This window comes from Oncorhynchus clarkii, chromosome 33 (assembly GCF_045791955.1).
Source record: "Oncorhynchus clarkii lewisi isolate Uvic-CL-2024 chromosome 33, UVic_Ocla_1.0, whole genome shotgun sequence".
Lineage (NCBI taxonomy): Eukaryota > Metazoa > Chordata > Actinopteri > Salmoniformes > Salmonidae > Oncorhynchus > Oncorhynchus clarkii.
The window spans coordinates 14,017,031-14,034,183 of record NC_092179.1 but is presented as its reverse complement, the minus strand read 5'-3'; the positions used below and the strand labels follow the sequence as shown (position 1 = coordinate 14,034,183).

General features: G+C 44.2%; 1 protein-coding gene across 12 annotated transcripts in view; it reads right to left on the bottom strand.

Moving 5' to 3' along the window:
* LOC139392517 (DENN domain-containing protein 5B-like) overlaps positions 1–17,153 on the bottom strand; it is a 76,884-nt gene that overhangs the window by 44,481 nt on the left and 15,250 nt on the right. For 8 of the 12 annotated variants that reach the window (XM_071140559.1, XM_071140550.1, XM_071140553.1 and 5 more), the window contains exon 2: positions 1,381–1,440. The exons of the other annotated variants lie outside the window; for them this stretch is intronic. In XM_071140559.1, coding sequence (XP_070996660.1) covers positions 1,381–1,440 — 60 coding nt within the window. The remainder of the gene's footprint in view (positions 1–1,380; positions 1,441–17,153) is intronic. 12 annotated transcript variants of the gene reach the window in all.

Sequence of the window (17,153 nt, the reverse complement as noted above, 5' to 3'; positions counted from 1 at the left end):
CAGGAGTCAGAGGTCAAACACAAGCAAGGGGCAGCAGAAAGAACCAGTGGCAGGGAGCCAGACAGCAGCAGGGGAGAAAGCTGGAGAACTGGAGAGAGTGGGGAAGCAATGGGGCGAGATGGGGACACACAGCGAGGTTAATGTAAGGAGATGGAAGAGTAGAGATGTTAGACAAGCCTTAACCTGCACTGCTTTGATGGATATTCATGGCTGATGTGAGTTAGGGATTAGGTTAACGCTTTAGGCATTAGTGTTATTGTGTTATTGTGTTATTGTGTGTGTGAAGAGATGAATAATGCGAATGGAAGTTGGTAAACTCAACCACTCTGTCATGTAGAGACTAGAGAAAAAAAAAACAAAGGTCACAGCTGGATAACCTCTGTCCTCTAGAGGGATGTCTGTCTCTCTATGTGTGTGTGTGTGTGTGTGTGTGTGTGTTTCCAATTTCCAACACTAGACTTTCCAGATTTCCAGTGCTAAACAGAGTCTTTAGCATGTAAACACAATGCCAAGATGTTCAGCTGCTGTTAAGCACTCTGCACTCTTATATTGTCTCTGTATCTCTATTGCTCTGTCTCAAAACACACAGACACACAATCCTGCCATCTCTTGCCTAGGTGCCTTGTGGGTTGGTTGCAGTGCCAGTGGGTTAGCTCTTGGTTTCAGTGCCTGTGTGGAGGTGCAGTGATCTGAGCTGGCAAGTGAAGGATGCCTAAACTCTCTGAAGGCCTTTTGCTGAGACAAACAGGAGTGGACAGGACAGAGTGAGCATAAGCCTCTTTCCTCTGTAATGACTCTCTCTCTCTTACTCATTCTCTCCCGCCCTCTTACTCACGCTGTCTGTCAAAGTTAAACCAGGACATGTGAAATAAGAAAGAAAGAGAGAGAGTGCGAGAGAGAAAGAGAAGAAAGCCAAACCTCCAAAATCAAAATCAGTGAGTGAAGAGAGAAATAGCCTGGTAAAACACGTTCAGTAGAGAAAGAGAAGGAGGATGAGGAGGATGAAGTTAAACTGCCTGCTTCAGAGGAGAGTGACTGATTTAGAACAACAAGATCTGAGAACCTGACCCACATACAACGACTGGGGAAGGGTCGACACACACACACACAGAGAGACAGAGAGAGAGAGAGAGAGAGAGAGAGAGAGATACGAGAGAAGGAGGGGGTGAAAGGGAGAAAGAGTGGACAATGGAGGCAAGGGAGATATGGTAGACCCAATTAAATAGAGAGTGGTGGGGGGGGAGGTCTACGTTTCAGTAAGGAAGGGTCTTAATAAGGAGGAGGTGGAGATGAAGGAAGAGAGGAGACACCATACAAGTTAGTATCTGAAGGGAGAGAGAGTTGTACACCTCTAGACGGGATACAGTTGGTGGAGTTTACCTGTGGCTGCTGTATCGGGGTCCCTGCCTTGGCGGTCAGCCTCTAGCCATTGGTACAAAGCTATGGTGGAGGCACATGCAAAAAAGGGACAGAGGAAACAAACAAAAAAACAGCCCATGTCAAACCAAACGTAAAAAATGAAAGCACACAAAAGCAAAATTAATCAATGATTAAAGCACGATGAATGAGACAAGCATGAACATGAAACGTAGTCGGACACATCAAAACAGAACATGACATCGTGGCAAAAAAACAACATGGCAAGTCCCAATAGTCTCAAACAGCTTCCTTTCCTTCACGACCACTGATCACAGAACATTTGGTAGGTATAAGCAAGATCAATCTATCCAGATCTTACATGTATTAGTGGTGGTGAAGGAGAAGAGACAAGCTGGAGAGGCCAGTATTGGGGACAGAGAGAAAATGCATTAGCATGTTTTAGTGACTGTGACGTATGATGGCGCAGAGGGTGCAGTGGCTTATGGCTAGTTAGTGAGCAGCAGGCTGTCCGGCTGCAGGCTGCAGACTGGACCATGTCATTAGGATGACATTCCCTGGCATCATCAAAGCAGAAGCAGCCTGCACAAACCCCAGACCAGCAAACACCTTTAGTATCCATCAGCCCAATGCCTGCTGTGTAGCAGCACTCACACCTTCAACCAAACACCACGATAAATGATGTTTCCTGTATATTTCCTGGGTAATTTCCAGTGATACACTGAGTATACAGAACATTAAGAAAAATCCAAGACAGACTGACCAGGTGAAACGTATGATCCCTTATTGATGTCACTTGTTAAATCCACTTCCATCAGTGTAGATGAAGGGGAGGAGACAGGTTAAAGAAGGTTTTTTAAGCCTCGATACAAGAGACATGGAGTGTGTATGTATGCCATTCAGTGCCTTTGAACAGGGAATGGTAGTAGGTGCCAGGCGCATAGGTTTCTTGTCAAGAACTGCAACGCTGCTGGATTTTTCAAGTTTTTTCAAGGACATCCAGTCAACTTGACACAACTGTGGGAAGCATTGGAGTCAGCAGGGCCAGTATCCCTGTGGAACACTTTCGGGAACCTTGTAGAGTCCATGCCCCAACGAATTGAGGCTGTTCTGAGGGCAAAGGGGGGGGGGGGGGACCAACTCAATATTAAGAAGGTGTCCTGTTTGGTATACTCAGTGTGCATACACTCTCAAGCAGAAAACGACATAATCTTGAATCTCACACTATCAAATCCAAATATGCCTAAATCATGCATGCACACTGCACAGCCCAGTCTCTCCTGTTCCAAGCATAGTCATTGGTTTGTTGATTAAAAGCCCTAGCTAAGTCATTAAAGCGCTCCTAGACGACTGACTGACTAAGCCACAGAGCTCCGACTGTCTCATGTCTAACCAGGTGAATGATCAGAGCAGAGCCACCAGTGTGTGTGTGTGTCGTGTGGTCTCTCACTTAAGGGATACCCCCTGAAAACCGAGCTCCACAAACACACAAGCAGAGGAGACTGAAGGGTCATTATGGTGAGTATGACACAGTGTCTCACTCTCTGCCAGACTTTTATTACAGCACAGCAAAACAGCAGCGTAATGCGTCCACTCGCCTGGGCGGGGGGGTCAACACTTTCTGAACCATACAGCAACATAGGGCTCTGTCAAGGCATTACAGCGGTCACGATCATTACTCCAACCCTGACTCTGCAACACTCACATGGAGATCACACACACTACAGCATGTACGCATACAGGCAGGCACACGCCAACCCAACACCTCTATATCTATGTTATATAATGCCATAGCACTCATCCTATTTGTAGGCTGCAATCTCTCCCTCCCTCTCCCCCTCTATGTCCTTGTCCTTCTCTGCTGCGGACACATTCTTTATCCCAGTCTCTATTTACGGACTAAACTGTCAAGAATCTGCTTTGTAAACAGCTTCAAATCGGTTGTTTTGATATGTCTGTTGTAACTGAACTGGAAGATGGTTTATATTGAATGACCCTGATGAACTGGGATAAGAGAAGATAAGAGTCGTCATGGGCACACAAACACACTGTGAGAAACACACACACACACACAGCTGCCTGTGCAATGTCCTGTGCAACACGTGAGGCCCAATGCCAACCCCTGCCTTATCTCATAATCTATATCACTCCATCTCTCTCTCTCTGTGTGTCCATGACAGTCTCTCCATTACAGATGCAGTGTGTAGACCAGTGGCGGTACAAGGCAGCTAGCTCTCTTATCTCCCGGTTCTCACGGCAATTAATCTTGCCAGCACCACACTGGTATTACCTGATGCAGGGCTCATGCATGCACACTCACAGAAACATACACACAGAGATCCACACTCACAGTAACATACACACACAGAGATACTTCATTTCTCAGAACAAGAATAGACTGACGAATTTCAGAAGAAAGGTCTTTGTTTCTGGCCTGTAATTGAACCCACAAATGCTGATGCTCCAGATACTCAACTAGTCTAAAGAAGGCCAGTTTTAATGTCTACACTGTATTTCTGATCAATTTGATGTTATTTTAAAATGGACAACAAAAGAAAAAGTGCTTTTCTTTCAAAAACAAGGACTTTGTTTGAACGGTAGCATACACACACACACACACACAGGCTTGCAAAAGTATTCACCCCTTTGGCATTTTTCCTATTTTGTTGCCTTACAACCTGGAATTATTTCAAGATGTAAAATATTTTTTATTGTGAAACAAACAAGAAATAAGACAAAAAACTGAACTTGAGCGTGCATAACTATTCACTTCCCAAAGTCGATACTTTGTAGAGCCACCTTTTGCAGCAATTACAGCTGCAAGTCTCTCTATAAGCTTGGTACATCTAGCCACTGGGATTTTTGCCCATTCTTCAAGGCAAAACAGCTCCAGCTCCTTCAAGTTGGATGGGTTCAGCTGGCGTAAGTCATACCACAGATTCTCGATTGGATTGAGGTCTAGGCTTTGACTAGGCCATTCCAGGACATTTAAATGTTTCCCCTTAAACCACTTGAGTGTTGCTTTAGCAGTATGCTTAGGGTCATAGTCCTGCTGGAAGGTAAACCTCCATCCCAGTCTCAAATCTCTGGAAGACTGAAACAGGTTTCCCTCAAGAATTTCCCTGTATTTAGCTCCATCCATCATTCCTTCAATTTTGACCAGTTTCCCAGTCCCTGCCGATTAAAAACATTCCCACAGCATGATGCTGCCACCACCATGCTTCACTGTGGGGATGGTATTCTCGGGGTGATGAGAGGTTTTGGGTTTGCGTCACACATAGCGTTTTTCTTGATGGCCAAAAAGCTCAATTTTAGTCTCATCTGGCCAGAGTACCTTCTTCAATTTGTTTGGGGAGTCTCCCAGGTGCCTTTTGGCAAACACCAGTATTTTTTGGTGCTTCTTTTTTTCTTTAAGCGATGGCTTTTTTCTGGCCACTCTTCCGTAAAGACCAGCTCTTTGGAGTGTACTTAGTGTTCCTATGGACAGATACTCCAAATCGCCGCTGTATAGCTTTGCAGCTCCTTCAGGCTTATCTTTGTTCTCTTTGTTGCCTCTCTGATTAATGCCCTCCTTGACTGGTCCATGAGTGTTGGTGGGCGGCCCTCTCTTGGCAGGTATGTTGTGGTGCCAAATTCTTTCAATGTTTTAATAATGGATTTAAGGGTGCTCCGTGGTATGTTCAAAGTTTCGGATATTTTTTTATAACCCAACCCTGATCTGTACTTCCCCACAAGTTTGTCCCTGACCTGTTTGGAGAGCCCCTTGGTCTTCATAGTGCTTCTTGCTTGGTGGTGCCCTTTGCTTAGTGGTGGGGCCTTTCAGAACAGGTGTATTGGTGCACATGAGATCATGTGACATTTAAATAAAGTCCACCTGTGTGCAATCTAACTAATTATGTGACTTCTGAAGGTAATTGGTTGCACCAGATCTTATTTGGGGGCTTCATGGCAAAGGGGGTGAATACTTTTGCAAGGCACTGTACACACACAGATCCACACTCACAGAAACGTACACACAGAGATCCTCCCTCACATGCATACACACTTGCAGAAACGTGCACACACACAAAATGGATCTGTTGTCCCAAATACAAAGCTAGTCGTGAGTGATTGTAATGATTAGAAATTGCATGAGGATCAATGTGCAGCAGTATTAAGCTGATTACCCACTGGGCTGGAATGGGTTGCGGGGTCCTAATGCAATTCTACTGGGAGACCAGGCTCAATGAAAACCAAGGCTAAATCAATACACACTGGTCTGAAATGATACCACTCATTATTGGTGCCATAAACACTAATAGAATAGACTGGACCAACTCATTCCAATGGTAGAACTGAATGATCTGACTACAATATCCTGTAAAGCACCAATACAACATCAGCTTTAAGCACAAAATGAAAAAAGTCCTCACACAATCATGGATGATGGCATCGCTATAAAGCAAAATAGCACACACTAGGGCTGAACCCAATTAGTTGACAGGTCGATTGTTTTGTCGTTAGGCTGTTGGGTCAACCGAGATTGTTTTAGTCGAGCAGCAACAAATAAATCTCAGTGAACTAATCCATTGCGGAGGCCGAGAAAAAGACAACTTATGATTGATCCAAAAATGTGGAAGGAGGCTCCATACGGAGGTTGTAATGTAAATGCGGAGCCTCCAGAGGCCAAATGGAGCTGATCGCCATCCACCTCCCAAATGGTGTAACAATACGGAGAGCTATGCATAGCGCCACATTGACATGATTTGTTGACGGTTGGAGGGGATGGTACATCCTGTATAAACACAAACACACTTCCTTCACAACAGCTCTGCACTGCTCTGTGAAGCGCAAGACGTACGAATGCCCTGACTTCTGCTGAGGCCATATCACCATAAATGCTGCACGGCCAATGCAGACGTCTGGAATGCACTCTCCTGCCAATTTGTGCACATTCATTGTTTCATAACTTCATTGTGTGAATTGTTTGCGTTTGATTGTTAGCATATCACTTCCCCATTACATATCACCAGTACTACGTTTATTAAATTATATACCATTTCTAAATCTACAACGTTTGTTTATAATAATTTATTTTAATGCGTTCAATGTTATTATTCCAGTCTTCCCGTTGTCATTGTCGGAGTGGACACATTATTTGCAGAGTGCACAACCTATGCTACACTTGGTTTATTTCATTCCATTTACGAGTCAACAATTGAGTCATTGTCTTTTGTTTGGAGCGCTCCTGTCAATGTTGAGTAAGAACGCGCACACATGGTAGTAGGCCTATAGGTTACATGGCCTGTGCACAAATGTAGGCATATAAATGTGCCCATTTGAGGATCTGATAGTATTTCTGATTCGCTTAACACACCACTACTAATGAGCTGTGGAACTTCTCAAAGTAATGTTGTTTTCTTCACCTCAAAACAGCAAGCAAACGTTTGCTTTTACATCCATTGAGAATGACAATAGTTGCTCAACGTATTTGAGAAATCGTTCCAACTCTCCCTCTTTTGATAACCACTGTGTGGAAGGGAAACATGTCATGCTCTGATCCAATGGAAACGTCCTAAATTAGGTCTACCTTACTACTTCTCATCAGTGCTCGACTTGGACTGAAATAGGTTCCGGGGCTCATTTTGATTGCTGGTACTGTTTATATTTAGGTGCAGGAGCTGGACAATACTTGTACCTAATATTCTATAGGAGGAACAGGAGCTCAAGCAGTAGAACATTAGAGGTGCCGGTACTCAGCTCAGGTGAGCTCCTGTCCAAGTCCATCACTGCTTCTTATCCCTTGATGAAATAGCCTACAGGCTTGACCCAAGTTAATAGTTGATACAATGTTTTAAATTCCTTGCAGGCAGGCCACGTGTAGCGAATCTGATTTATAGGATATTTATTTTGAGAATATTTTCTACATGCAGGCTGCATTGTTTTTATTTGTTGGCTTTAGGTAGACTATTTTTACATAGTTGGCAATGGCAATATAAGTTATTTTTTATTTAGGTTTGTATCATTATCATTTAGATTTGGATAGAATTTTGATTAACCACACAATGATTGAGGTACGAAGACGTTATTATAAATTAAAATGAAATCGTTTCATGAAAATCTGCATATGAAAACCATAACTGGCATGCAGATCGGTAGAAATAGTAAGATAAATTGGCGTTCCAAATGAGAAATGTTGCAGACTCCTCGTGTAGCCTATTTCAGGAGAGTAATGGCAGGGGCAGGAGCAGGAGAAGAATAGTTGGGTCAGGTTAAGGAGAAGGAGATCCCCCCCACAAAGGACACAGTGCTGACTGAGTCACACCTGTTCACCAGTGTTTTTCCTGTTGTGCCACCTTGTTTTCCACTATACCTTTATGTCACATGGAGTCACTGAAAGTGATCTTACTGGCTATTATACTGTAGTGGTTGGCAGTCTATAGCTGTCCATCTCTTTAATGTCAGGCAGTTCATCAACTTCTTGGATCCAGGGTTGGGCAGTGTTCATCAGATCTCACTATGGTCCATAAAACTAGGCGATTTTTCCTGGGAGACCATTACATCACAGCACAAGGCCTGTAAAACAATAACCGTAAAAGTGTGTTTGTGTGTGTGTGTCTGTTGGAACTTGCTACCTCAAAGAGCAACCAGCTGAGGAGGAAGATTGCTACTGTTTAATGAAGTGCATCCTGAGCTACGGGAGATAGAGAAATGGCCTTTAAGAAAGGATGAGCAATGAAAAAGATAGCAATTTCTCATCTTCACACACACACACACACAGTAGGAAAGGGGGAGGATAATAAGAGACAGTGTGACCTTTGAGCGATAAGAAGGGAAAAAAACATGAGATTCATCATGCTGTCAGTGTGACAGGTTCACTGAAGTTCAGTGGTGGGAGGTCAAAGGGGGCAGATAAGGACAGTGTATGTTCCACAACATTCCTAGGGACAGGCTGTGCTTGGTCTCTGTATAGCACACAACAATGGAGCTACGCAGGCATCATAAACTACAAGCATGATAATCTACTACACTGGAATGTGTAACAGAGATGCATAGATGTAGAATTCAGGAGTACAAAAAGAGAGAGACATGGGACAACACATTGAACTCCTAGCACCATTTGAGCTCTGACCAGTCAACTCAAGCCAAAACCAATGCCCTGGTTGTCAGAACCAAGTCTCCTACTCTGTATGTGTACGATATTTGTTATTTTGGGAAATGACAGACAGTGGTCAAAAGCAGCCCGACCCAGGGCTCGCAGTAATTGACCGTTAATTAACAAACATGTTTAGTGTGCCTTTGGAACATCTCCATTTTAAAAAGTCAAATAAATCCATTTTATATAGCATTCACCGTCACAATGAAATCATTTATTTAGTTGTGATAGGCCTACAAACCTAGGAGTGCCTCAGAAATCACGTAGAAAACCTAAGTACCGCATAGTGTGACTAATAAGTCAGTAAATAAGGCATACGGATGGTTGCACTTCCAGCGGAGAGCGATCATTCCATTGCTGCTCTGCTTGTGTAGATTAGGAGATCAATTCCAAAAATGGAATTAAAATGACAGAATTAAAAGTGAAATGAGAAAGAAAGGCAACAACAGGTAGGCTGCTATTTACACTATAATCTGAATGGAGTGGTTATGTGTAGGATAACTGCAGGATGGTGAGAAGTCGTTATGGCTCGCCTCAATTAGCCTCGTTAGCTAGCTTCTCTCGGTTTGATTCAGTCCAGACAGGTACTCTGTAATCAGATGGGATGATAAATAACTAGCAAGAAGTTAGTCTATTGCGAATTGCTCTCTCCCTCCATCCTGTGTGTTACACACACACACACACACACACACACACACACCCCCCCCACCCCCCCCCCCACGGGGCCTCTACGCCCTAATCGCCTACAGCTGCTTGCTCTTTGCCTTCTGGTACGGGACCTCAAACTCCCATCACCATTTGTCCTCATTCAGACCATTCAGATTATTCAAATTCAATCATGAAGTGTTTAGAGAGTGATTATAGGGACACTAGAGCGCTTGGTACCGGGCCATTAACGAGGGCCGTTAGCCAGTTTGGTAGGCTACTCATCAATGCCATTTATTTGCGCAGTTTTGGATTGGGATTACCGTGACCAACGGTCACAGGGAATTTGACTGTGGTCATGACTCGTGACTGCTGGTGCGGCGGTAATACGGTTACCGCGACAGCCGTAGTCTGAGCCAGACCAGAACACCTAACAGACAAAGTGAGCCGACCACAAATCAAGGACTTGGATGGAGCAGCGCAGAGGAGCACACAGATGACCATCTCATAAGTGGCAACACCTTTAAAAAAACACAAGACAAGTAGCCTCCCCTTTTTCAGGCATTTCTGAGTGTCATTTTCTCATCTATCTAGCGGTAAATGTAATGTGCTGAATTCTATTGACAGGGTATGAAGTAATGGGATTTTATTCAGTGTGCTCATTCATTTCATGGCCTATCAAAAGGCAGCAAGTGCCACTCTCCCTCTCTCCCAACCTCACATTCTCCCTCCATGACATTATAATTTGCCGTAATTATTTCCATCCATAAACTAAACCCCACCCACCATTCCCAATCTAGTCCTCTGTAGCTCCAGTTGACTGTGTGATGATTGAAAGCAGAGACCAATTATTGCACCCCTTTTACCAGCTAAAATCCCCCCAGAGAATGACACACACCCACGTGCTCTCCCTCATTAGGAGGGAGACCCCAACTCCCCCTTCAGCATCAGCACAAAAAAAACACTGGCCAATTACAGCAGCAATCAGCTCATCTACACAATCAGAAAGTCTCATACACACTCATCAATACGCAGACACATATACACACAGTGTAGCTCCAGGCAGTGATGTATAATGCATGCGTTGTGTTCAGCAAGCTGGGCTGCAGGGTGTTCATACGTGCTAAACTGAGGGAGACTATAGTAGACAATACATGCAGCTGGGGATGGCAGCCACAGAAAAGGAGGCTTTGTTGCCATGAAAGAGTTGGCGTCTGTCAGATGTGGCTGTGTGTCTGTGTGTGTGTGTCTCTGTGTGTGTTTCTCTGTGTGTGTGTGTCTGTGTGTGTGTGTCTGTGTGTGTGTGTCTGTGTGTGTGTGTGTGTCTGTGTGTGTGCACACATGGCTGTATATGCATGCATGCATGGGTGTGTCATTGGTTTGAATCAGCTCTGTGGGATCGTAGCAGACAGAGTTGCTTTGTGGATGTTTGACAACACAGTCTGTCCCGATCGTCACCCAGCCCTGACAGAGACGGGAGCCGGCACTATGAATGGATAGATGTGGCATTCTGCAGTAGGGCCCATCATGACAGACAATCCCATGGGCTTTTAGACTAACTTCAAAAAGCTTCTCCATATCGGAGTGTCTCCTGAATACATTATGCCACTATCCTCAACGAATGAAGCCTGTGATATGACAAAATAGGAACAAAGAATTCTGAGGACAAAATGTGATAATTATGACAGAGAAATGTACAGGTTGTAAAATGATAAAGATAAGTTTTAAGTCATGATTTAAGCTATTAAAGCTATCTAAGCTATTAACATTTCATTATTTGGCTAATACTTTACTTCCCCAGCTAGGAACAGTAGCTCAGTGTTAAAGTTAGCTTTGCTGCCTCCTGCAGTGCTGGCCCTGTCCCCATTGGCCTTCTGAACACATTCCCGTACCCACCAGACCAGCACCTGCTCAGGCTGGGCACAGGGCCTAGTCAGGACACACACACACACACACATATATACAGAGACACACACACATACATACATACATACATACATACAGAGACACACACACATACATACATACATACATACATACATACATACATACATACATACATACATACATACACACACACACACATACAGAGACACACACATATGCACACACACACACACACACACACACATTGCCAGGTGAATGCAGCCAAACTTTCTCAGACACAATCTTGTACAATACACATACACAACTCTTACCCCATAACCTCCACCCACACCACCCACAGCGCTGAACCCACCCAACCAAGACTGGCAGTGCTTCAGTGCTGAAATCAAATCAAATTGTATTTGTCACATGCGCCGAATACAAACCTTACCAGGAAATGCATACTTACAAGCCCACCCAACCAAGACTGGCAGTGCCACAGTGACACCAGAAAAAAAAAAGAGAAACATGTATATATATATTTTTAACCTTTAGTGATGCAGGAAGGGCAGCGATCGGTACTCTGTACGGTTCTGACTTCAGAATATGTGGACAACTACAAATACCTAGGTGTCTGGTTAGACTGTAAAACTCTCCTTCCAGACTCACATTAAGCATCTCCAATCCAAAATTAAATCTAGAAATCGGCTTCCTATTATTTTGCAACAAAGCACCCTTCACTCATGCTGCCAAACATACCCTCGTAAAACTGACTGTCCTACCAATTCTGGACTTCGGCGATGTAATTTACAAAAATAGCCTCCAACACTCTACTCAGCAAATTGGATGCAGTCTATCACAGTGCCATCCGTTTTGCCACCAAAGCCCCATATACCACCCACCACTGGGACATGTATGCTCTCGTTGGCTGTCCCTCGCTTCATATTCGTTGCCAAACCCACTGGCTCCAGATCATCTATAAGTCTTTGCTAGGTAAAGCCCCGCCTTATCTAAGCTCACTGGTCACCATAGCAGCACCCACCCATAGCACGCCCTCCAGCAGGTATATTTCACTGGTCACCCCCCCAAATCCAACTCTTCCTTTGGCTGCCTTTCCTTCCAGTTCTCTGCTGCCAATGACTGGAACGAACTACAAAAATCACTGAAGCTAGAGACTCATATCTCCCTCACTAACTTTAAGCACCAGCTGTCAGAGCAGCTCACAGATCACTGCACATAGCCAATCTGTAAATAGCCCATACCAACTACCTCATCCCCCATACTGTTATTTATTTGGATCCTTTGCACCCCAGTATCTCTACTTGCACACTCATCGTCTGCACATCTATCACTCCAGTGTTTAATTGCTATATTGTAATTAATTTGCCACTATGGCCTATTTATTGCCTTACCTGCCTTATTTTACCTCATTTGCACACACTGTATATAGATTTTTATATTGTATTATTGACTGTGTGTTTGCTTATTCCATGTGTAACGCTGTGTTGTTGTTTGTGTCACACTGCTTTGCTTTATCTTGGCCAGGTCGCAGTTGTAAATGACAACTTGTTCTCAACTAGCCTACCTGGTTAAATAAAGGTGAAATTAAAAATAAAAAAAATGTAACTAGGCAAGTCAGTTAAGAACAACCTATTATTTACAATGACTGCCTACACCAGGCAAACCTGGACGCTGACGGGCCAATTATATATAGCAGCACAGCATCTGTCTCCTGGCAACAAGATAATTAGGTAGGGGGCAGGGTCGCCACCTTGTAATCTCTTAATTATCATGAATTATCTTTACATGAGGGGTCTTGATGTGCAGGGCCGAATGTGTGTGTGGGAGTGTGTGAGACAGAAGAACAGTGTGTGAATGAATACGTTGGTGTGAGTGTGCATCTGCTTTCAGTTTGTTTGCCAGTGGCAGCCCGTGTGTGTGTGTTGTCACAATGGTCATGTATCACAGCCCAGATTAGCCTGGCTCTGATGGCCCTATTCAGCACTCTATTGGCCCGAGTAAAGGGACAGAACACTGGCACGGTGATGTCACCACTCTGTCATTCTCTCAGCCACTGCTTTGTCCTCTCCATGAGGAGGAGAGAAGAGAGCGGGAGGAGAGGGGTAAAACAGAGGGAGAGAGAAATGTGAGCCTGGGTTAAGTGGGAGGAGGGGAGAGGAGGAGGGTGAGGAGAAGGCGAGAGAAAAGAAAGGAAGGGGGAAGGAGGAGGTGTATGGATGACACATTTTTATTCAGGCGCATACACCACTCTCCCAGGGGTCCTTCGTTGAGCCAGGTTGAGTTATCCCAGCTTAGTGACTCACTGTAACGTGATCCTCTGATAGGTCAATTAGAAGGTGTTGCTGATCCCTATGCTAAATGTGGAGGTGTAGCTGAGGAAGGGAGTGAGTACAGGTGCCGCTTAATAAACACTGTTTACACTAAGAATAATAATCATCATCACAAAACAAAGGAAATAACAACCCATTAATCAACATAAGATGCATTTCCACGCCCTGTAATAACTGATGGATCTGAACAAAACAGAGGGAAAAATATGACACATGTTTGTGACGTGGGATTTAGGAGGGGGAAAAAGCTTCTGCAACAGATCTTTTATCCCTGCTAAGTTGGGTTCACCACAGTGGAACCTGTCCAACATTCTTTCCCCATGACAACGGCATCATCAGCCCCATTTGTTTAGGAGAGAGAAAGATGGCGCTTTATTGGGAAGTATTGGGAAGAAAAATAAATTGATAGTTACATAAATCGGTATATTATTTTTCGGATCGTTTTGACAAATGTTGCAATATAATTTTGCTCTAGTTCGCTGTAGCTGCCTCAAAACTAGCTTGTTCTCTAACTTCTTATTAAAATAGGGAGACAATTAGTTTTCAGCACGCACTTATTTCCATGACTGATCAAAACTCGTTTTCTCAAGGCTCTGTGCAGCAGGCATGGTGAGCAATATGTTTCAAACAAAAATCATAGGATTGAATCGCAATACATATAGAAACGTGACAATCGCAAAACATCTCGTATTGGCACCTAAGTTATTGTGATAATATGGTATTGTGAGGTCCCTGGCAATTCCAGCCCTACTTTAAGGGAGATACAGAACAGAGAAACCGTGAAGTTGATGCTACACCATTGTAATTCATGGTGGTGACAGCACAGTTTCAGCCAGTTTTAGTTTACAGTTTCAGACACGGTTTCTTCCCTTATTCAAAATAGTCTCGGAGCTTTGTTTTTTTAATGACAGACATGCGACTCTTGCATCTTGCCCCAGGTGGCAGGTATATGCAACTGGGATTTCCCAGCATGCTGTGCAGGAGGTGTGCGTGCTGTCGGCTGTAACACCGTGCGAGGGGCGGGTACAGGCTGTTTCAGGAGTGATAAAAGGATATAAATAAAAGTAAGACACTCCAGGAGGGGTTTAGCACACAGGCGGTCCTCAGAAGGGAGTTTGTCAGGGGTGCACTGGGGAGTGAACATGAAGAAGGAGACGTCAGCCCATCCTGGAAGTGGGACCTGATGAAAGGGGGGGAACAAACCGACCTGTGGAGAAAACTGTAGTAGGGCGGCTATTAGCTACCTATTCTAATTATGTTTTGAGGGTAGGAGCAACTTATAATTAAGCAATTGGATGAGAGCACTACTAACAGCTGTTTTCATGGGAGCATTGCAATAACAAGGTGATGAAAACAATGACTGGTGACTGGTCTGAGCTGAGTCAGTGTCCACCAAGCTGTGTGGTACAGAGGTGTATTCAGGTGGCCAGGTGTTCCTCTAGAAGAGTCATCTGGGTTCAGTGGGATCATGTGGGGTTATATAAAAAGTTAATGTAGGTTCGTCCAAATGTTTCTTTCCACAGGGCTAAAGCCAGCTGCAGTAGTATACAGCCTGACTGACCCAGCCTCCTGTTGAAAGACAAAGAGAGGAGAGAGCCTGCCAGGAGAGAACACTGAAGAGGGAGGGTGGGATTGTTAGACTGAAAAATACAGAGAGCAAGTGAGAGAAATGGTAGATGGAATGTGGGAAAAAAAAGGGAATGAGTGAGCCTTAGAGGATGAGCACAGAGCAAAGGAGACCAGAGTGAGGGAGTGTGTGGATGAAAATGTCGAAGAGATGGATAGATGTAGGGAGAACAAAGGAGAGTGAGTGAGAGATAAAAAAAGAGAGATAAAGAAGAGAGAAAACAGCTGTAGAGTTCAGTGTAGTGTACACTAGGGAGAAGTGCCAGCTCTCAAACCTCCAGGGGAAAAGTCTGCCAGCCTGCCTGACGTTTTCACAACCCAAAAGTAACTAGCCACATCCCATATAAACATTTCCCTTCCCTTAGGTTTATCTTTTGAAAGAAAAGCCTAGCAATGCCATTCTTACAAAATAAACAGTCTTTCTGGCAAAAAATAAAATAAAAAACACAGTATAATGGCGTAAGGGAGGTTTTGATTCAGATGTCAAGGTTATCAATATTTCTACACCCGTAATCACATGGTAGATTATTTAAATAAAGTGATCATGAACGAAATAAAAACATTTAACGGTGGTAAAACAATGCCACTGGCAGCACATTTCAATTCCTCAGAGGCAGAGGAAAGGACTAGGAACACATTGGCCTTGAGGAGAGGGAACGGTCATCAGTTAGAGATACGGGGAGGAAGATCGAAAGAGGAACAAAACATCTGAAACGCTCTCCGTCTCCTTTGGTATCCACAGAGAAGGCTTTGGCTTGGTTGGCCCTCAGACTAATTACGGTATTATTACGGAGCCTTCTGTAGAATAGTTCCTCCCCACAGTGCTGTACGCACATCCCTGCAGCATGGCCATGTAAGAGCCCTCTGTAGCCTTGTAAGAGCCCCTCACACAAACAGGCACATTGAAGGCCAGCGGCGGCCATCTTTGATCCATTTGTCTCTAAGAGCTGTGCATAGTCTCAGTGAGGGCTCTGAAGAAAGGAAACTATTTCTTAAAATTACTATACTTGTACATTGAAAATGATGTGTTTTGTGTGTGGCTGTGCATAAAGGGTCAAATATGTTGCTGCCTCAATGCTTCCAAAACGCCAACCACTGACAGCCAATGAAAATTATCTGAATAGAATTAGGCCTAAGCAGAGTGAGAATGGGACTATAGTGGTGGAGAGGGTGGGGTCTCCCTCTACCGAACAACCCATCTACCCCTACGGCATAATATGGACTTGCTTAAAAGCCGTTGGTTACCATGGCAACCTGTTACGCATCCCAACGCTCTGAAGAGACTAATGGCCCTGGTTGAAGTGAGGTTACATCATCCTATTTCAACCCTATAAACACATGTTAATTGCGTTGCACCCATTAGAAGCCCCATGTCCACCTCGAAGAGAGGGGTACCTGTGTGTTGAGACGAGTGGACACATGAGTTGATTGACAACCAACAGACAATGCTAAGGTCATTTCACAACAAAGAAGGGTCACTTTTATTACAGAGAGTGACAAAGGGTAGAGGTGCGTGAGAGAGGGAGATCTGTACTGCACAAGCTCAGGCCAACAAAGCGGAGTGCTCACTTGAAGCCAGGCAAGAGGGTGTAAAGGACAGAGAGCAAGAGAGGGAAAGAAAGAGATAGACAAGTGTGTGGGTGGTGGGTAGGGTAGAGAAGGGCAAATAATTTGTTCACCCCTAAATGTTTAGAAAAACAGACAAATAATCCCTTGTTGTTTAATGTCAACAGTCCACTACTATCTGGTGATGCTTACTGCTACAGATGGGCTTCATACCAAACACCCAGAGAGGAAACAGATCACTGAGCACTAACGACACCTGAGCAACTGTGTGTGTGTGTGTGTGTGTCCCGCTCTCTCTAAGCCAACATGCAAATGACCAATCTGTGTTCATCGGTTGGCACGGATTGCAACAGGCTGAAATTACATGTCACTTTACAGCTGCTCTCACAGATGGAGGCCTCGACAGTGGAGTATAAAGACAACACCACCGTACAACTTGACCACAGAAGGATAAGACGAAGGAAAGCTGAGAGACAAAAAAAGAGAAAAGAGATGAGAAAAGAGATGAAACAATGGTGGATGGACAGATGGACTTCAAGGCTTTCAGAAATCAGAACCAGTTGAAATTCAGCACACCATCCTCCACG